This window comes from Monodon monoceros, unplaced genomic scaffold (assembly GCF_005190385.1).
Source record: "Monodon monoceros isolate NGI ecotype Baffin Bay Population unplaced genomic scaffold, NGI_Narwhal_1 Super_Scaffold_9, whole genome shotgun sequence".
Lineage (NCBI taxonomy): Eukaryota > Metazoa > Chordata > Mammalia > Artiodactyla > Monodontidae > Monodon > Monodon monoceros.
The window spans coordinates 8,924,366-8,946,625 of record NW_021703786.1 but is presented as its reverse complement, the minus strand read 5'-3'; the positions used below and the strand labels follow the sequence as shown (position 1 = coordinate 8,946,625).

The 22,260-nt window shown below is 37.0% G+C and overlaps 1 protein-coding gene across 4 annotated transcripts in view; it reads right to left on the bottom strand.

Moving 5' to 3' along the window:
- The window catches only part of INTS2 (integrator complex subunit 2), a 49,765-nt gene that overhangs the window by 10,107 nt on the left and 17,398 nt on the right, over window positions 1-22,260 (bottom strand). For all 4 annotated transcript variants that reach the window (XM_029211850.1, XM_029211854.1, XM_029211853.1 and 1 more), the window contains exons 10-18: window positions 22,015-22,086; window positions 21,813-21,927; window positions 19,487-19,555; window positions 16,788-16,922; window positions 15,257-15,433; window positions 13,779-13,887; window positions 4,596-4,700; window positions 2,257-2,421; window positions 999-1,200 (exon numbers count right to left, since the gene is read on the bottom strand). In XM_029211850.1, coding sequence (XP_029067683.1) covers window positions 999-1,200; window positions 2,257-2,421; window positions 4,596-4,700; window positions 13,779-13,887; window positions 15,257-15,433; window positions 16,788-16,922; window positions 19,487-19,555; window positions 21,813-21,927; window positions 22,015-22,086 — 1,149 coding nt within the window. The remainder of the gene's footprint in view (window positions 1-998; window positions 1,201-2,256; window positions 2,422-4,595; window positions 4,701-13,778; window positions 13,888-15,256; window positions 15,434-16,787; window positions 16,923-19,486; window positions 19,556-21,812; window positions 21,928-22,014; window positions 22,087-22,260) is intronic.

Below are 22,260 nucleotides of genomic sequence, written 5' to 3'. Positions count from 1 at the left end.
GTTGTCTAAGAAAGAAATTGTAATCAAAGGATATCATATATATCAACATAAATAACACTTATGTAGTCATAATAATATGCACACTGAATATTTCTTTAACCAAAAATTCTGATATAACTGTGTTGGGAGAAATGGAGGAAGGGAGAATATATGGAAGAAGAGGGACTCACAGGGGAAGCAAGTAAGAGTGCTAAATCTTCATCTTGTATGAAGGATTTTGTAGGAAGTCAAAAGATAATTTCTAAATTGAAAAGTCAGGAAATCATAGTAATTATAAGCATATGATTGAGATACATGGTGGGACATAAGTGCCAGAATTAAAAGATAAAGGAGCTAAGAATAATTGTCTCTGAGGATCAACAGTCTAAAATGGGAAGGTGGGGGCTGACCTTATACACTATTTAACTTACGTGCATTTATTAATTTGATATAAGTAAAAATCAAACTTAAAAAGTATAAATATTCCCAGACCTACTGAATCAGAATCTCAGGTAAGTCCAGCCCAGTATTTGTTTCTAGAGCAGACCAAGTGTTTTTGATGCAATCTATGGAACAGCAGAGACCCATCTGACTAAAGACAAAACACTGAATCCAGCATTCCACTGTGATTTAATTGGCATGGGTTACAACTTGGGGATCAGGAGTTTTAAAAGCTCTCCAGGTGATTTTAATGTACAGCAAAATTTGGAGCCACTGCAATGATGCAAGACACAATGGTAATCTAAATCACAATTAGCCACAAATGACTCTACATGAGAACTCCCTTTTAAAGAACTTTCCCAAGTTGGAAATACTTGAAGGTTTCTCTCTGTTTCTTAAGATAGAGTTTATTCTTTTCCTTAAAGTTATAACAACTCTTTTAATTAGTGGTCTTCAGAAATAATTTACATTGTCAAAAAGTTTTTTTTAACAATTTTTTTCAACATTTAAGTTTAAGTTATTGTATACAATCACTGCTATACACTTATCTATTACATGTAACAATACACTGAAATTACCTTCTAGGCATCACAGTATTAAGAACCATCCATAGTTTATTGACCGTTTGAAGAATTCGCCTCGGAACCCCTGAATTCAACAGCTGATTCATATTGGATGTTAATACTTCGGCATATGGTATAAGTTCACTGGCAGAGAGTAGAGTCAAGTGTTCTAGAATCTGCATCACTTGTGTGTGACTTACTGGGACAGCTGAAAATGCTAAAAGGAAAACTTTATAGTCATAATCTAAATACTATACAGCTTACCAAATAGGAAGTAATATTGCTCTATCAAACTATAGGCGAAACAAATCAAGAAAGCAATATTGCTTTAAAAAAAGTAAAACTTTCCATTCTAGTCATAGTTGTGGGTATACTTAAAATTAGGCCCTTAAGAAAAATTCATGTTAAGGTGCAGTTATTTCGTAAAGAACAAAAAATACCTCATTTTAAAAATCACATTAGTGAGAGTGACCCAAAGACAACAATTCAGACTGATTTAAAAAACTGACTGAAACATGAAAATATACCGAACTATTGCTCTTGGTATTAACATTCATTTGAAAAATTCAAACTTCTTGACACCTTCCTTCGGGTAGCCCTTTATGGGCTGTAAGCAACTGTTAGTAAAAAATAGCTAGAACCGTCCTCCTTCAATAAAATAGTCACTAACCACTTCTGGCTACTGAGCACTTGAAATGCAGCTAGTCCAAAATGAGATGTGCTGTAAGTATAAAATACATAGACTCAGTATGAAAAAACAATAAAATATCTAACAGTTTTTTTATACTGATTATGTGATGAAATCATAATATATTAGATATACTGGGTTATACAAAATAATTATTTAAATTTGCCTTCTTTTTAACTTTTTAATGTGGCAATATATAGAAAGTTTAAAATTGTATGTGTGGCTCACATCATATTTCTATTTTAAAGTGCTGATCTAGCTTATTATCCATTAACAGCAGATACATTGTTCTATTCCACAGTACTTATTTCTGACCAGTTTTAGGACTTTCCTAAAACCACATGACCTGTTTAGTGATATAACGTAGAACCTATATCACCTGTTTAGTGATATAACGTAGAAACAGATGCAAGCATGTCAGAAAAAAATGGTAAAAAATCCTTTAACTCAAAGAGAATTACTTTAAATATATTCACCAAAACTCTGTTATATCTCCAGGAAAATTCTGCATGATTTTAACATTTCCACAGGCCTAACACCTCTGTGTACTACTAAAGGGGTAAAAGGCATACCAATTTATTATACCTTCTTGAAGTTGTTTAGGAGAGTGGTTTTTGGCATTACTAGTCAGGAGCATTCGTCTTAACAGGGCATCAGTCCCTGTGATTTCTTCTTCACAGATCCAATCATCCACAATGCATAAATGTGGGTAGTTAGTTGCAAGGAGACGAAGTAAAGCAGAATGCAACCCTTGAAAATTTAAAAGAAATCAGTTGGATTCTTTACTCTTAAACATCAAAATCTTCTCTCTCTTCTTTCCCGTCTCTCTTCTCCCGCTCATTTACAGCAAGCCAAAGGCATCTGCCCTTCTTATGCATGCATACTACAGCTTAAGAGCTTCTGTTCAGTAGTTCAGCCAGAGAATCTGCTTAAAGATCGCCAAGTGAATTGATACACAGGAAGCTGGAAGCCACTACTTTTGTCAAAAGTTCTCAAGCTTTCTTCCACTCTATCCCAGCATAAAAGTCTCCCATCAGGAAAATTAGTTTGACATAGCAGTAGTTCAAGAGTTGAGTGGGGAGGAGAAAAAGAGAAGGGAAAAGAATGTTCATTTCAGGGAGATCATATATGGTTTGAAAAAGGCCTCACTCAGAAATTCTGATAGGCTTGGTAATTCCCTGGCGGTCCAGTAGTTAGGATGCCGCACTTCCACTGCAGGGGGCACGGGTTTGATCCCTGGTCGGGGAACTAGGCTCCCGCATGCCAAGCGGCACAGCCAAAACATAAATAAATAAAACTTTTAAAAGATTTTAAAAGAAGAAATTCTGATAGGCTTCTATAGGAGAACATGTCCTCTCCTCCAACCCAGTTGAGAATCATTGCTATAGATGAGTAAAATTAAAGTTGCCCAACTTGAGTACCTAAATGTACACTTTATGTGCATTTCCTCATTTCACCCTGACATTCCTACAAGGTAAGCAATATTGTCTCCATTCTACTATGAAGAAACAGGCTGAAAGATATTTATTAATGTTCCCAAAGTCACACAGCTATGTCACCCAACCCAAGCAGTACTGACGATACCCACAAGAGGGTGCATTTGTCTTCTTTTAAGAAGGGTTAAGGAAGCTCAAAAGGATCGGGAAACCTTCCTTTGACTAAATCTAAGTCTTGTTTCTAATCTTTTGCTTACAGCAGTTAGACTACTCATTATTATTATTGTGTAATATTAATAATGAGAAAAATAAATGATGATACTGTAAAAATGCCTATTTAGACATATGAAGCGCCACTATGTTATTTACCTAAGAAATGCTGCTGCTACTAAACAATTATCATCATCTCCAAAGTTGCAAGAGTTAGCAGTAAGAGTATCAGTAGTAATAAAAGTACGTTAGATCCAATCACCCCCTTATTATGCAACTTAGATCAAATCAAACCACTGCTTAGTCCCAAGAGGGTTAAGTATCTGTTTCCTTTCTCATAGAAACTGCTTAAAATAAATGCTTCTGTTTGAAAAGGCACTGTAACAATCAAAAGTGGTATTAAATTTAATGCACAAGTACATGTGTAGTCAAGACTTTCCCAAAACAGTCACAAAATGACTGCTTACAATAGTGCAAATTAATCTACACTTCATAATCTCTTTAGTAAAACATGCTAGTTGCCAAAAGCTGCCAAATATAACATCATTTCTCTAGAAAGAGATAATGCAAAGATATAAAAAATAAATGCAGACATCTGGCTACAGATGACGAAAGCAAGCTCCCGTCCATCCTGGAAACCAACCGTAACAAAGACAGACAAAGAAAATCCCCAACTTCAAAAAAACAAACCAAAAAGAAAAAAACAAACAACCCACACATTCAAACATTATAAAAAGGTGTTAATTTAAGAAAAAATTTGAATTTCAAAAAATAGTACTATATTTCTATTTGAAAGTTTTACAGTAAACATATTATAGTAATTCCACGCTAAGGAATGTTATGGAGCAATTAAAAACAAGGTAGATCTAGATGAAGTGACATGATAAGATTTCCAAGACTCAAAGAGAAAAAAGCAAATCTCAGAAGAGATAGGGTATAATACCATTTAAAGCTTAAAAAAAGAATTTTTTACTTGTGTATCTATTAGCTTCAACCATATGAAACTGCATTTTTGGAGGTCAAAAATAGTTGAATACCTGTAATTTCATATGATTCACCCTATAGAAAGGAATATCTGAAATTACACACCAAAATGAAACTAGGGCCTTGGGGGTGAGGAGTGGTTTGCAGGGAGTAAGACAGCAAGGGAGGTAAAGAGGAATTTCACTCTTGAATTGGGCTTTAAACATTGAGCACCTATTACACTTTATAACATCATAAACGGTAGATACTTTTAAACAATAAACGTTAGCAGTAAAAAGCAAATAAAACAAATACCTCCCAACTCCTGCTGCAGTCCTTGAGCCTGTCGAATAAGAAATTTGATGGGAATCTGATCCATTAAAGAAGACGAATATGATTTGGGCTTTCTTTGCATGGCAGCTGTCAGTCAAAGATTAAAAAATGTAAGATATAGTGTCAGTAACAGTAGAAATTTTAACCTTCAACACAAATGGGAACAAACACAATGTCAAATTACTTTCCATTCACTTAATCTGTGAATATAGTTCATAAAAGATGAAGAATCACTACCACAATAATGAATACACAGGACAAGCAAGAACATACTTAAGGGCAATATCTCAGAAAATGCCCCGAAACTGAAACTAGGGGGAAGAAAAATCATGAGTGAGAGAAGCCACCTGCAGAAGTGCCCTGCACTAGAAAACAACAACAAAAAAAACAACATCGAAACCTGAGAAGTCAGTCAAGACTCTCCCAAATCTAGTTAGGAAGACCAAATGCAGTCATGCCAGCATGGCTTAAAGCTTCATGATGCCAACAGCCTTAAATTAATCATATTATGTATTAGTGGTGACTCGTTTTGATGAAAGTTGGGAAATATGTATGACTTCCTTCTCTCACAACTTCTACTTTCAGCTAACAAGTACATGCTTTTTTTTTTTTAAACAAATCCATCTTAATTTCTGTTCTTTTTCTGCTATCCTAAATCAGCGCCTACTCATCATTTATTTAAATAACTATTACGGCTCAATTTCCCAGACTCCAATTTCTCTGGTCTTTGATCCATCCTTCACACTGCTGCCATAGTCCTCTTATTTAAATTGAGATTTGGCCAGATCACATGTCTCCGGCTCCATGCTCAGAAACCTTCCATGGATTCCCAGATCCCACAGAGTAAAGGTCCTTGCAAATCAACACTATCTTTCTTTGTCTCATCTCCACCATATGCTATATGCCTGACACCCTCATCTCATTCCAAGGTACTTTGCTTGTACACAACAAAACTATATGAGCATCTCAACCAAGGTGTCCATAGTGTGAAAAAGCATTTCCAATATACTTTTTCTTTTCCAAATACAAACCACACAGTGTAAAGCTCAACAAATTTTTATTGAAGATAAAAAGCATATGAGTGCAAGTGTTAGAATAAAGGTTGACAATCATTGCCTAAACAGACCATATACCTCTTGGTTAGATATAATCCCCCTTGTAAATTAATAAATTAGCATCCCAGTTTTCCACACAAATCTTTTATGAACTGAGTAAGAATGTATCTCAAAGCACAGTTGAAAAAAACCATAGGGCTTCCCTGGCGGCGCAGTGGTTGAGAGTCTGCCTTCCAATGCAGGGGACACGGGTTCGTGCCCAGGTCTGGGAGGACCCCACATGCCGCGGAGCGGCTGGGCCCATGGGCCATGGCCGCTGAGCCTGCGCGTCCGGAGCCTCCGCAACGGGAGAGGCCACAGCAGTGAGAGGCCCGCGTACCGCAAAAAAATAAAAATAAAAATAAATAAATAGCTTCCAGTGACAGTCAAATTCTGGTCCCAACACCATCCAGATTGAAAAGGAAGAAGTAAAACTGTCACCATTTGCAGATATGGTATTATACAGAAAACCTTACAGACTCTATCAAAAAACTGTTAGAACTAAAAAAAAAAAAAAAAAAAAAAAAGGTGGTAAAAGTGACAAGTATTTCGGCCCATGTAAGTGACTCTCATGCAAACGCTGAGGTGAATACGTGGGACCTCTACAGTAAGATGAGGGAGCTAGCATTTAAGGAGCACCTTAGGGTACATGGCTTTGTGCCAGAACCAAATAATTTCCTAAAGAGTAAAGTAGAGTTGGTTGGTAAATGAGTGGCTGAGGAGGCTTTTCTGGATGTCAAAGTTCCATAAAGGTAACAAAAATTTTAAAAAAAGATAGAAAAAACCTGTTAAAATTAATAAACAAATTCAGTAAAGTTGCAAGATATAAAATCAATACACAAAAATCTGTTGTGTTTCTAATACACCAATAACAAACAATCAGAAAGAGAAATTAAGAAATCAACCCCATTTGGGGATATATGTATACGTATAGCTGATTCACTTTGTTATAGAGCAGAAACTAACACACCACTGTAAAGCAATTATACTCCAATACAGATGTTAAAAAAAAAAAAAGAAATCAACCCCATTTACAACTGCATCAAAAAGAATAAAACACCTACGAATAAATGTAATCAAGGAGGTGAAAGACCTATGTATTGAAAACTACAAGACATTAATGAAAGAAATTGAAGATAAAAATACATGAAAAAAGATGAAACTAGACCACTATCTTACACCACACACAAAAATGAACTCAAAATGGATTAAAGACTTGAACCTAAGACCGGAAACCATATAACTCTCAGAAGAAAACACAGGTGCTAAGCTCCCGGACACAGGTCTTGGCTGATTTTTTTGAATCTGACACCAAAAGCAAAACCAACAAAAGCAAAATAAACAAGTGGGACTACTGCAAAATACAAAGCTTCAGAACAGCAAAGGAAACCATCAATAAAATGAAAAGGCAACCTACTAAACGGGAGAAAATATTTGCAAATCATATATCTGATACGGGGCTAATATGCAAAATATATTTAATAACTCAAGAGCAAAAAACCAAACAATCCAATTTAAAAATGGGCAGAAGGGGGCTTCCCTGGTGGCACAGTGCTTAAGAATCCGCCTGCCAATGCAGGGGACACAGTTTGATCCCTGGTCCGGGAAGATCCCACATGCTGTGGAGCAACAAAGCCCATGCGCCACAACTACTGAGCCTGCACTCTAGTGCCCGCAAGCCACAACTACTGAGCCTGCCTGCCACAACTACTGAAGCCTGCACGCCTAGAGCCCATGCTCTGCAACAAGAGAAGCCACCACAATGAGAAGCACATGCACTGCAAAGAAGAGTAGCCCCCGCTCACCGCAACTAGAGAAAGCCCACACACAGCAACGAAGACACAATGCAGCCAAAAATAAATAATAAATTAAAAATAAATAAATTTTTAATAAATGGGCAGAAGATCTGAATAGACATTTTCCCAAAGAAGACATACAGAGGTACAACAGGTACATGAAAAGATGCTCAACGTCACTAATCATCAGGGAAATGGAAATCAAAACCACAATGAGCTATCACCTCATACCTGTTGGAAGGAATATTATCAAAAAGACAATAAACAAGTGTTGATGAAGATAAGGACAAAAGGAAACACTTGTGCACTATTGGTAGGAATGTAAATTGGTGGAGCCACTACAAAAAACAGTATGGAAGGACTTCCCTGGTGGTGCAGTGGTTAAAAATCCACCTGCCAATGCAGGGGACACGGGCTCAATTCCTGGTCCGGGAAGATCCCACATGCCGTGGCACAACTAAGTCCGTGAGCCACAACTACTGAAGCCCATGCACCCTAAAGCCCACACACCACAACTACTGAGCCCACACACCACAACTACTGAAGCCCACGTGCTCTAGGGCCCGTGTGCCGCAACTACTGAGCCTGCATGCCGCAACTACTAAAGCCCATACGCCTACAGCCCGTGCTCCACAACAAGAGAAGCCACCACAATGAGAAGCCCGCACACCGCAACGAAGAGTAGCCCCTGCTTGCAGTAACTAGAGAAAGCCCGTACACAGCAATGAAGAGCCAATGCAGCCAAAAACAAATAAATAAAAAATTAATTAATTAATTAAAAGAAAGAAAACAGTATGAGGTTACTCGAAAAATTAAAAATAGAACTACCATATGATCCAGCAATTTCCCATCTAGGTATTTATCTGAAGAAAATGAAAACACTAACTTGAATAGATTATATATACCCACATGTTCACTGCCATATTATTTACAATAGCCAAGATATAGAAACAATCTAAGTGTCCATCAATGGATGAATGGATAAAGAAAATATGAGATACATACACACACACACACACACACACACACACACACATATACATACAATAGAACGTTATTCAGCCATAAAAAAGAATGAAACTTTGCCATTTGTGACAACATGGGTGGAACTGGAGGGCATAACGCTAAGTAAAATAAGTCAGACAGAGAAAGACAAATACCATATGATCTCTTTTATATGTGGAATCATAAAAAAACAAAAACAAAAAAACCTTCAAAGATACAGAGAAATAATTGGTGGCTGCCAGAGGAGCAGGGGATGAGGGGTAAAAGAAATAGGGGAAGAGCGTCAAAAGGTAAAAAAGAGAAAAAAGAAAAGAAAGAAAAAAGAAATTCAATACTAAAAACCAATTTGAAACCACAACTCTGTGGCCCATCTTGATGGATATAAAATAATATTACTGTTTGTACAAAATAACATTAAAGAGGAAAAATGGAATATAAAATGGTATTAAGATAAATAGATTGATTATAACTAGGCAAAATGCTAAAGACAGATTATTAGTAAAGATAATTTTGAATAATAAAAACGGATTAATATTAAATATATATAAGTTCCAGTGATGGTCAAATCCTGGTTCCAACACTTACAACTAAGGGAAGTCACTTAACTTCCCTGTGCCTCAGTGTTCTCACCTGTAATATAAAGACAACAGTACCTATCTCACAGAATTGTTGTGAGGGTTTACATGAGTTAACAGGTGTAAAGAGCTTCAAATAGTGTTTGGCACATAACAAGCACTCAAATGTTTGCCAGTATTATTAAGATCTACAGTCCCCAAGATCAACTTAGGGTAAAGTATCAACATTTAAGTTTCTGGACCTATGAAACTGAAGACAAAATCCTGTTCACATCTTAATAATTCCATCAAAGAACTAGCAGCCCATGAAGCCCTACCTAAAGCAATTATTTCTCTTTAACATCTCTGTGAAATACAACATCAAGGATACTTAATCTTCCAGTAAAAGACTAAACTATAATTATGAAAGGCCTATGGGAAGATCATTGGTTTTATATATTCAACATGAGCAATCACACTTCCAATTTTCTCCCAACGTGTCGCTTTCAAAGATTCAAATCTGGGGTTTCCCTGGTGGCGCAGTGGTTGAGAGTCCGCCTGCCAATGCAGGGGACACAGGTTCGTGCCCCGGTCTGGGAAGATCCCACATGCCGCGGAGCGGCTGGGCCCGCGAGCCATGGCCGCTGAGCCTGCGCGTCCGGAGCCTGTGCTCCACAACGGGAGAGGCCACAACAGTGAGAGGCCCCCGTACCGCAAAAAAAATAAATAAATAATTAAAAGGGTAGATTAAAAACATATGATTCCAACTTTGTGAAAGTTATCATATGTTATCATATGTGCAAAGACTAAAGGGTTTTCTAGCAAAATTCTATGGTGATTACCTCTGGGCAGCAGAATTATGGGTTTTACTTCGGTCTTTGTACATTTTTCACTTCCTCAATTTCCTCCAGTAAACACACTTTTAATAAATGTTTTTATTTTAAAAGCCAGTTCTTTTGCATTAAGATATGAAAGCAATCAGGTAAATAATGAAATAAGTTTAAAATTCTTATACGGTTACTCTACACTACAATCATTTAACTCTTCGAACCTTTTTTGGTCAAACTTGATTTTACAGCACTGAAACTTCAAGCTGCCAAGAAAAAACATCTGCCAGTGTTTGCTTAAAGGTTTCTGCATTTTGATAGAGGCAGTTAGAGTTAACTTTCTTCTAGGAAGAAAATAATTAACTATCGAGTGCAAAGAAAAACTTCAAGTTCAGGAATTCAGAGGCAGTAAACATTACAGTTTCCCAAATACCACAGTATGTGTCTTGTTCTGCTGCTGACAAAGGAGGAAACTTCACACGAAACGGGACAGAAGCAGAAAAGGCAGCCAGACCCTGTTTTTAAATGAAGTTAAGCTTGAGGGAGAGAGTTAAGCAAGTAATACTTTTAGCTACTTAAGAGTGAGACTGTGTTTAGGATCCCACTGGCTGCTTTAAGAGCAGATAAACAGTTTCTCATATGTTCAATATTCATTAGTATTGTTTTTACTTCAAAAGCATGTAAAAACAAACTTTTACCTAGTAATAAAGTCTTCAGATGTAATAAATAGGAAACACTTTTAAGTATAAAAACTGGAAATATAATGGTAATGCTCATATTTTAATTGGGTATTAGTACACAGGGATTTATTATATTATTATTTCTTACACATATTCTTTTGGATCAATACACTATTTAACTAAAATTAATATATACACATGTATTATAAATATTTTAAAACAAATCAAAAATATGCATATGTGAAAAAATATGTATATATACAAACCCATTTTTTAATGACTATGATATTCTAATACTTGGCTCTATCTCAAGTGTCAGAATTCCATATTTGAGCTTCTACGGCTACCTGGTGGCTGCTAATAATGTTTAATATAAAGGCCAAAACCACAGACCAGTTAACAAGCTACTGAAACTACAACACAACTTCACAGGTACGAATAAATTTGAGGAAGAATACTTATCTTTTTTGGCTGTGGAAAAGCAAAATTCTCTCATGTTGTGACATATTCTCCAATTATTTATTCCCTGTGGAGATAAGAAACTAGACTAGAAAAAAATCTCCTGAACTATGGGAAAAAATTCTCCAAGGAAAGGTTGATCCCTCCATCTGTCTTCTACATCCCATCTCCTCTCACTTATCAAGGACATCCCTCCAGGGATTCTCTCATCAGCCTTCCCTCTCTACTAGATTACTCCCAACAGAATACAAACATTCTCTTAGCTCTTTCACCTTAAAAAAAAAGTCCTCTCCTGACCTCATTTTCCTCTCCAATGATCACATTCATTTCTCTCCTTCTCTTTACAATTCCTCAAAAGAACTGTCTGTACGCACTGTCTCCAGTATATCTCCTCTAATTTTCTTTTGAATCCACTACAATCAGGCTTTCATCCTAAAAACAAGTGTTCACTTTACTAATAAAACTGTAAAGGTCAAAGGACCTCCAGCAAGCTATATGCGGTCATCAGCTGAGTCCTAACCTTACTTGATCCATCAACATCATTTTACACAGGTGATCTCTCTCTCCTCTTTGAAACATTCTTTCCTTGGCATCCAGGACAACACATCCTCCTGAGTCTCCTCCTACACCTTCCCGTTCGGTAATCTTACTTAATGTCATGATTTTAAATACCATATATATGCTGAAGAATCTCAAAGCTTCAGTGCTGGTATCTCCCCTAAATTCTAGGCCAGTATTTACAACTGTTTCCATAACATCCCCACTTGAAAGTCTATCAGACATCTCAAACTCCATAGGTCCAAAACGAGCTCCTGATCCCCCACATACCTGCTCATTTATTTCAGTCCATAGCCATTTTATAGGTTAGGCCAAAAGCCTCCACATCAACCTTGGCTCCTGTCTCTCAAACCTCATGAATCCATCAGCAAAACCTCTCAGCTCTACCCTCAAAATACATATACAGGGACTTCCCTGGTGGTGCAATGGTTAAGAATCTGCCTGCCAATGCAGGGGACATGGTTCGATCCCTGGTCCAGGAAGATCGCACATGCCACAGAGCAACTAAGCCCCTGCACCATTACTGAGCCTGCGATCTAGAGCCCACGAACCACAACTACTGAGCCCACACGCCACAACTACTGAAGCCCGCGTGCCTAGAGCCCATGCTCCACAACAAGAGAAGGCACCACAATGAGAAGCCAGTGCACCACAACGAAGAGTAGTCCCCTCTCGCCACAACTAGAGAAAAGCCTGCACACAGTAATGAAGACCCAGCACAGCCAAAAAAAAAAAAAAAGAAAAAAATACATACACACTGCTACCAGTCCAGACCACCACCATCTTTTGCCTAGAATCTTAGAAAAACCTAACAACTTTCCTCTAATCTCCCAGTTCCTTTTCCAAGACTCAATCCAGGCTGGGTTGTACTCCTAACCTAAAATCCTTAACTTTCCAATTAAGATCCATCAGACTATTGCATAAAGAACAGCAGCTTCACACGAACCAGGGTTGAACTGAGCATGTCACTGGGGACTGGGATACATAATCTTTAAAGGTCCTTCCAGTCCAAAAAATTCTGAGTGACCTGTTAATTCTGCATGGTATATACACAAAAGTTGGCTACACTAGTCTCTGTACTTTTCTGTATTAAGATTTTTTTTTGCTAGACATTAATTTAAACAAAAACTAAGGGTGTATCTTAGTCCCCTGCTACAGTATTAACGGTCAGAGTTCTCCCCAGAATACCTCCTCGTAACTCATTCCCCTACTATCCATTAAATCACAAGTGTCATATTCCTTAAAAGAATTCATTACATGTGGATAAAAGTGGGAGCCCCCTAATGCTTATTATTAGCCCATCTTGTCCCTGATATGACAAAGACTATAATTACAGTTGTGGTATATCATCTGTACAACCCTGACACCTGTAGTCAGAAAAGAAAGCAGCCAAGAAATGCACAGAATACTTAAAACACAATACTTCGGAAAAATAAAAGAAACTGGTCTGCCACACACTGAAGAGTAACTTTAATTTATAACTTTCAAAAAGTAAAACCACTCAGCTATGACATATTAACCTCCCTTAAAAGAATTCTCCCTGCATTATATACTCAATGCCTACGACTTTTTAATGACACTCTTTGTGTTTCAAATATGGAACTAAATATATTTAACAAGCCTAAAATACAGGTGAATATTCTTTTTCAAATAGAGGAAAACGTACTACTTTATAGTGATATCATTTATGCTAAATCTAACCTTCTGATATTATATGAAATAGCTAAGTCTGAAAGCCTAGTTCAGTGATAATTTCAATGGCAAAGGAAAACCTACTACTGGTTTTTTTCTACTGCTTTGATTAGACTGTTACTCTTCACACTAATGGAAGGAAGAATAGGGCACAGATTGAAATCAAGTAAAAATATTTCAGTTGCAGTTCCTTTAGGTTTATCTCTTAATTTACATTTAGTTAGTAAGGTCACTAAAATTGTTAAAATACAAACAATTCAGTTATCCATTAATTCAGCCCGCTAAAAGCAGCACTGAGCCTTAAGAGGTGGTTATATGCCCACACATGCGTGTATTTATGCCTCAGAGTACACAATGCCTCCATTGCGAAGACTGCAGAATGATGCTGGAGCTTGCTAGAATATTTGACCTTATTTTCTCATACAGCAGCCTAGAGAGTAACAAAATATAAGCAAATAAGATGAACTATCACTAGAAACATTCGCCTATGCACAACTTACCTAAAGTCTTTGTGTTTGCTAGGAGAGCTTCTTCGTAAGACAGTGTATAATAAAGCACCAAAAGCTGTGCTGTGATACTGAAACGCTGATTAAGGCGGATGTTGTCACCCTGGAGGTAATATTATAAATACTTTAAAATACTGTTAAATTTCATGAGTGCTTTTTGATAGCAAAAGCATTCAAAATAGATTATTCAGTGTTGCTGCTCCCAAGCTCGAACAAGTTGGGAGAAGTGTTGCTGTGTTCGCATTAAACTCAAAGAGACAACGTGAAGTCTAAGTTAAATTTGAGATGGCTTGGGAGATGAAAAGCAACATGCTTAACAGTTTTTAAGATAGGAAGGGGCTTCCCTGGTGGTGCGGTAGTTAAGAATCCGCCTGCCAATGCAGGGGACATGGGTTCGAACCCTGGTCCGGGACGATCCCACATGTCGTGGAGCAACTAAGCCCGTGCACCACAACTACTGAGCCCACGTGTCACAACTACTGAGCCCGCGCGCCCTAGAGCCCGTGCTCAGCAACAAGAGAAGCCACCGCAATGAGAAGCCCATGCACTGCAACGAAGAGTAGCCCCCGCGCACTGCAACTAGAGAAAGCAACAAAGACCCAACGCAGCCAAAAATAAATAAAAATTTTTTAAAGTTACTGTTTTTAAAAAAAAAAAAAGAAGATAGGGCTTCCCTGGTGGCACAGTGTTTGAGAGTCCGCCTGCCGATGCAAGGGACACGGGTTCGTGCCCCGGTCCGGGAAGATCCCACATGCCGCGGAGCAGCTGGGCCCATGAGCCATGGCCGCTGCGCCTGCACGTCCAGAGACTGTGCTCCGCAACGGGAGAGGCCACAATAGTGAGAGGCCCACGTACCACAAAAAAAAGAAGATAGGGAAAAAAAGGCAACAGCAGCCCCATCAGGCTGCTTCTCAAAAAGCTTTACAGGAGTCTCAAGTATTATCTGAAATTACCACAAAGAAAATAATTCCTAAAAATGATATTGGACAGTTAAGTATATTTGGAGAAAAAAGATTTTCTTCAAGTTTTCCATTAATAGTCTAGGTAGATCTTAGATCCCCAGGAAACTAAATAAAGCTGGTTGAATGTGTGGAAATGTCATGTAGTCCGTTGGTAAACACACAACTTCCACAGCACTCCTTAAGCTTTAAAATGGAGCTCCTGGGACTTCCCTGGAGGTCCAGTTGTTAAGACTCCATACTCCCAATGCAAGGGGCACAGCGCGGCCAAAAAAAAACAAAAGGAAAATGGAGCTCTTGAAAGAATTCCTCAAAAAGTGCCTATTCAACAAACTACTTGGAACTAATACCATTCTTTTAATATTTATAAGTAATCTAAAAAAACTGAATACCATCTTAAATTCAGAACCACCTAGAAGTTGTTCTCCTCTAATAATCAGGGAAAAAACATGGAGTCAGTCCAAAGAATAAAAGAAAAATAAGCTAATAAATGTAGAAAAGCCACTATTTTACCCCAATGACTCCTTGGAAAATATTGAGTATCTCCTGTTCTGTGACTGGCTGATTTGTGGCTTCTGGATTAGATTTAGATGCAGGAGTAAGTATAGAATTTATGTACACGTCAATCAGAGGAAGTAGTTGAGGATGGAGTGGAGTGGAGGTTTCACAGAGCTGTCTATAAATCCAGTCCTAAAAAAGAAGGTTGCAGGCACCAAATCAATTATGGCAATAAGAAAAGGCAAGCAAAATTTTAAAAGCACATATAATTTTACATGATTTATGAATCAGTGAAACTATTAACTTTTAGCAGTTATTATCCAGTTTCACAGTTGTCTTTGATTTAAAAATAGGAAATACTTTTATACCCTAAAGTTGAGAATACCGTGAAGTGGAAGATAAATCAGAAATGATGAGTTTTGAGTTTGGACTTCGGGTTTTTAATCTATTAGTTTTCAAGTAGTGGGAAAAACACTGTTAAGTCCCTTCTATATCAGTGTTTAGAGCACCATATGTGTTGCTGTAGAAGACCCCACAACAGAAAGAAATTTAGCGAGAGGGACAGCTCTTCACAACAAACCCTCAGACAGATTAAGAAAGTGACTCTGACAACCACTTACGGGAGATTAACTATCTACACAAATAGAGGCCAAGAAGATATGCTGGGTGGGCATTTGGACTCTTAATTCTTATCTATTATATTGCTAAAAATATAAAGAAGCAGACGATACAATCAAGATGGAAAATAACTTCACTAAATCATGATAATAAGGATAATTAAATGTGATATATCAATGTATATATTGTTCATGGTTCTTTATAAATAAAATTGCCTCTTAGAAAAGGTCCAAACAGATTTCTTTTACCTCCTGGGGTTCAGCCTTTTCTTTAGAGGACCTTTTAACTGTTTGGTATAGCCAACTACATAACAAATTGAAAACATATCAAAAATATGTTCAAGTTAGATGTTAGATGTCCTTATGACAAATGTACGAATACTGGCCATGGCTAACCAGCAACTTTCTCAGTTTGATGAACAAAACCAAGTACAGAAAACGGCAATTTTTACTAAGGTTTAATGAAATAGCTAAATGATATTACTGAGAATTTAAAAGGTACTAGTGTACATTTTGTAAATAACTGAACAGTTATACTGTTTTAAAAATCTGAAATTGGGCTTCCCTGGTGGCGCAGTGGTTGAGAGTCCGCGTGCCGATGCAGGGGACACGGGTTCGTGCCCCGGTCCGGTAAGATCCCACATGCCGCGGAGCGGCTGGGCCCGTGAGCCATGGCCGCTGAGCCTGTGCGTCTGGAGCCTGTGCTCCGCAATGGGAGAGGCCACAATAGTGAGAGGCCCACGTACCGCAAAAAAAAATTAAAAAAAAAAATCTGAAATTGAGAGCCTATTTACTATAACTATATAAATGACAAGTAACTAGACACACTTCACACACGAAACCCACAGCAAAGGTCTACAAATTGAAACGGAACTGGGAAGAAAGCATTAACTTAGGTTGTAGCTTGAAATATAAATGTAAGGTCATACTTTTATTGATACTTTGTGCTTTGTAAAGGAACGACTCCTCAGAAGCTGGTAAATACAATGAATAGGCAAAAATCCAGTAATGTTGGCACTCAGGTTGCTGGTGACAGGGACACGAACTGCGTGAGCTGTGACAACCTAAAAGGGAAAAATAGTATTAATACATATGACAGAACCAAATATAAAATTATTCTGAAAGAGGGAGGATTAGCCAGGTAGACTGTCAAAACTTCATACAAATGTGGTCCTCAGGAAGGAATGATAAAAACCAATTATTACGTGATTTAATTATTTTTGAGTGATGAGGTAGCATCATACATTTAGGTATTTGTAAAGTTCTCTACATTTTAAAATTTGCTTCTGAACACAGATATGTTGATGGGGGTTAGAGTAAGATTAAAAAATATATAAAATTTGGAATCATAAAATCTGGGCTCAATGACTTTAGCTAAGTCATTTTATCTTCTGAGTCTATTTTCACATCTACAAAACGAGACAATATTGTCTTACTTGCTTCAAAAGGTTTTTGCGAGAGGGAAATAAATTTCTTTGGAAAAATATATGTGACTTATAAAGTATCACATAAATATAAACAGGAATTTTTATTGTTATTCTCATTGTGTCATGCACAGACCACTAATTGTCTTTCAGACACCCTCCCCAAAGGTGTCTTCCAGTTAGTTCAAACTAAACACATGAAAAATAACTTACGAGTCTCCTACATCCTATGTGTGACTGTTATGTGGGAGTGTATGTGCATTGATGGGAGAAGGCAGAGTTTGGTAAAGGAATGAGAATTTTTTTTTTTTGGCTGCACCACGCAGCTTCCATGATCTTAGTTCCCTGACCAGGGATTGAACCCATGCCCTTGGCAGTGAAAAGGCAGAGACCTAACCAGTGGACTGCCAGGGAATTCCCGAGAACATTAATTAAACTAAAAGAAGAAAGAATTGGGCTTCCCTGGTGGCACAGTGGTTGAGAGTCCGCGTGCCCCGGTCGGGGAAGATCCCACATGCCGTGGGGTGGCTAAGCCCGTGAGCCATGGCTGCTGAGCCTGCACGTCCGGAGCCTGTGCTTCGCAACAGGAGAGGCCACAACAGTGAGAGGCCCACGTACCGCCAAAAAAAAAAAAAAGAAGCAAGAATTACAGATCTATGAGTATTTTCAAATATTTCATTTTTTAAGATATACATATTTTTGTATTATGAGATTTAAATCGATAAATGAACGTGGGAACTAATTTTATTTATTTTTTTTAATTAATTAAATTATTTATTTTTGGCTGCGTTGGGTCTTCGTTGTGGTGCATGGGCTTCTCACTGCAGTGGCTTCTCTAATTGCAGAGCAGGGGCTCTAGGCACGCGAGCTTCAGTAGTTGTGGCTTGCAGGCTCAAGAGCACAGGCTCAGAAGCTGTGGTGCATGGGCTTAGTTGCTCTGCAGCACATGGGATCTTCCTGCACCAGGGATCGAACCTGTGTCCCCTGCATTGGCAGGCGGATTCTTAACCACCACGCCACCAAGGAAGTCCCAGGAATTAATTTTAAATTTTAGCATAGTCTCCGTCAAAGACAAAAACCCTAATTCAAAAAGATACACGCACCCCAATGTTCATGGCAACACTATTTACAATAGCCAAGACACGGAAGTGACCTAAGTGTCCATTAACAGATGAATGGTGTGTGTGTGTGTGTGTGTGTGTGTGTGTGTGTGTGTGTGTGTGATGGAATATTACTCTGCCATAAAAAAGAATGAAATAATGCCATTTTTATCAACATGGAATGACCTAGAGATTATCAAACTAAGTGAAGTAAGTTAGAGAAAGAAAAATATTGTATGATACCACTTATATGTGGAATCTGAAAAACAGTACAAATGAACTTATTTACAAAATAGAAACAGACTCATAGACATAGAAAACAAACTTATGATTACCAAAGGGGAAGGATGGGGAGGGATAAATTGAGAGTATAGGATTAACAGATACACAGTATCATATATAAAACAGATAAACAATAAGGATTTACTGTATAGCACAGAAAACTATATTCAATATATTGTAATGAACTATAATGGAAAAGAATAAAAAAAAGAATATAGATATATACACATATATATGTATAACCATATCATTTGCTATATATCTAAAACTAACACAATATTGTAAATCACCTATAATTCAATTTTTAAAAAAGAAAAAAAAAAAGAATAGTCTCCATCACTGGAAAAATAAAATATCATTAGGATTACCCATGGACAAAAGTGCTGAAACTAAATAAGAACAGGTAAATACTAGAATAAGAAATTTAGACTCTAGCTTATCATCTAGTTAGACATGCACCTCACAGCTGAAAAGGTTTAAAGAGGTTTCTATGTTATTTTTCTCCTGACAATACCAGTTGATTACCCTATGTGAGCTACCATCAATATCTAAGACTATATTCTTAAGTATCTATTCAAAGTCTCCAAAATATGTAAATTTATTTATTACATGCTTCTGTATGTAGTAAATAGCTTTAAAAGTAAATTTTAAATAGGATTATTCTTTACAGAAGTTTCTAAGATTAAATAAATCATCACTGGAAACTAAAAAGGAATAAAAAAACTATATAATGCTCCTAAACTGAAACATACAAGTTTTTCCCCAAAGAATGTTGTAAAAGAAAGTTAAAGAAGTACCTAAGAATAAAGTTAAAAGAAGTACCTGCTCAGTAAAAATTTCCTGTGTGAAGATAGTCTTCATCCTGCTCAAGGAGCTTGGCTTAATTACAATCTAAAACAATCAAAAGAATTTCAACAGCATGTGAAAATAAAATATATAAAGCACAATTTTCTCTGGTAAATTTATTATCTAAAATGACTGTGATATATAAAATTAATGTTCAAATACTCTATTTCAGAAGTAGCTTCTCAAACCCAACATTAAAGTGTGGTTTTCCTCAGAAACTGAACCAACATATAAAAGTACTTAGTAAATATACCATTATTGGCATTTCAAGTCAGTGGGAAGAAGTGGATTATTCAATAAATGGAGGTAGGATAACTATCTTTCTGGATAATACCTATAAAGATTTGCACATGACACCATACCCAAAATCAACTCCAAATGTATTAAAAATTTAACTTTAAAACATGAGGCCACAAAAACACTAGAAGAAAATATAGGTGACCGTTTCTATAAACCTAAGGAAAGAAAAACATTTCTAAGCAGAAAAACAAAGTAAGAACCACAAAAGAAATATTTAATGTATTACACACATTGAAAATAATAATTTTCACATGGCAAAAAAGACTGGGAAAAATCAACTGCGACATATTATATTGTACTTCTCCACTTTTTTTGTTTTTTTTTTTTTTTTGCGGTATGCAGGCCTCTCACTGTTGTGGCCTCTCCCGTTGCGGAGCACAGGCTCCGGACGCGCAGGCTCAGGGGCCATGGCTCATGGGCCCAGCCGTTTCACGGCATGTGGGATCTCCCCGGACTGGGGCAAGAACCTGCGTCCCCTGCATCGGAAGGCGGACTCTCAACCACTGCACCACCAGGGAAGCCCTGTACTTCTCCACTTTTAAAGACAATAAGGATTATAAGATGCACCACAGATTTAATAGTAGCTTTTCAAGAAAAAAAGAGGTGAAACACTACCACATTAACATTACACATCAACTGTAAAATGAATCCCAGTTTCAATATTGGGTAAAATATGTCTTGAAATCAACGAAATATTGGGTTGGCCAAAAAGTTCCTTTGGGTTTTTCCATAAGATGTTATAAAAAATCCCAAAAGAACTTTTTGGCCAACCCAATATGCTATATAAGGCATAAGAGCATATCATTTACATATAAAGAGCCCTTCTGAATCAGTAAAAGGAAAAATAAATCAATAAAAATCCCTATAGAAAAACTGGGACGTCAATAAGCCTTTCACAAAAGAAATAAACCAGCTAAAACACATAGATTTTTTAAAACTACCCAAAAAAACTTCTATATAAACTGTAACTATAAAAAATAATAACCATAGTTTTACTAGTAATCAAAGAAATGCAAAATAAGTAAGACGATTTTTCACCATATTTGCAAAGATTAAAAAGAATGGTAATGCCCAGTGATGGTGAGAGTTTAGGAAAATAGGCACTCTCATTCACTAATGACAACAGTTAAACTGGTATAATCTCTCTGGAAGATAATATGGCAATACACATTAAACAGCTTAACATCACCATACTTCAACTTAGTACTGCTTTCTAGAACTTCATCCTAATAATCCAAAAAGTGTTTGAAGATATACATGTATGAGTGCCTGTGCATATATTTACATACATAAGGATATTCATCTAAGCATTATTCAGAAACTGGAAAATCTACATGGCAAATAAGAAAAGATCCATTAAGAATATCATGATCGGTCCATATGATGAACTACAATGCAGCCATTAAAAATTAGGGCTTCCCTGGTGGCGTAGTGGTTGAGAGTCTGCCTGCCGATGCAGGGGACACGGGTTTGTGCCCCAGTCCGGGAAGATCCCACATGCCGCAGAGCGGCTGGGCCCATAAGCCATGGCCACTGAGCCTGCGTGTCCGGAGCCTGTACTCCGCAACGGGAGAAGCCACAACAGTGAGAGGCCCACGTACCGCAAAAAAAAAAAAAAAAAAAAAAATATTATATTGTATTAGAATATTTATGGATATGAGGAAGTGCTTATCATATATTGGTAAATTCATTAAAATTACAAAGTATGTATATCAATTTAAAGAAAGAACAGATACCAGACTATTAACAGTACCTGATATCTCTGAACATGGAATTATATCTTTCCCTTCTTTATTGTGTTTTCTAAGTTTTCTACATAGAACACCTATTATTCTTGTGAATAGTGTTTTCATAATGTATTTTTTTCTAAGAGCTCTTGATAGTTTCAAACTATTAAACAACTAAAATTATTTCAAAATGAAAACAATCTATTTACTTAACATTACAAGAAAATGTCCAGCTTAGAAACACTGTCTTTAGAAAGAAGATAAAAGGAAATTACCTTCATCCCCAAAGTAGAACAGACCAAGTCAATGATAGCACTAAGTTGGTTGCTATGAAAGTACATAGCAACCAACAATAACATCTCCCCAAAAGAAGCAGAGACGCCTGAAGTACTGTTGAAACAGAAAAGAAAATATGAATTTCCAAAGAAAGGGATAAGAAAAACTTACTCAGCTAACTGAAACAAAAAGTCGTCTTACCTTTCAAAATAAGCTTCTTCTTTTATCATCCAACTTAGCCACACTACCATTAGCTGCTCCTGTTCAGGCGTACTATATAAAACATATCAGAAGTCACTGGTTTAAGTCAGATATACTAGCATAAGAATAAAAGATCATTCTGGAATTATTTTTGGTAGAAATTATTTTTTCCTCAAAATAATGGCTTGTTGAATTGGACATTAATTGTCATTGAGATATGAAGCAGCTCTACAGAAGAAGAATGAG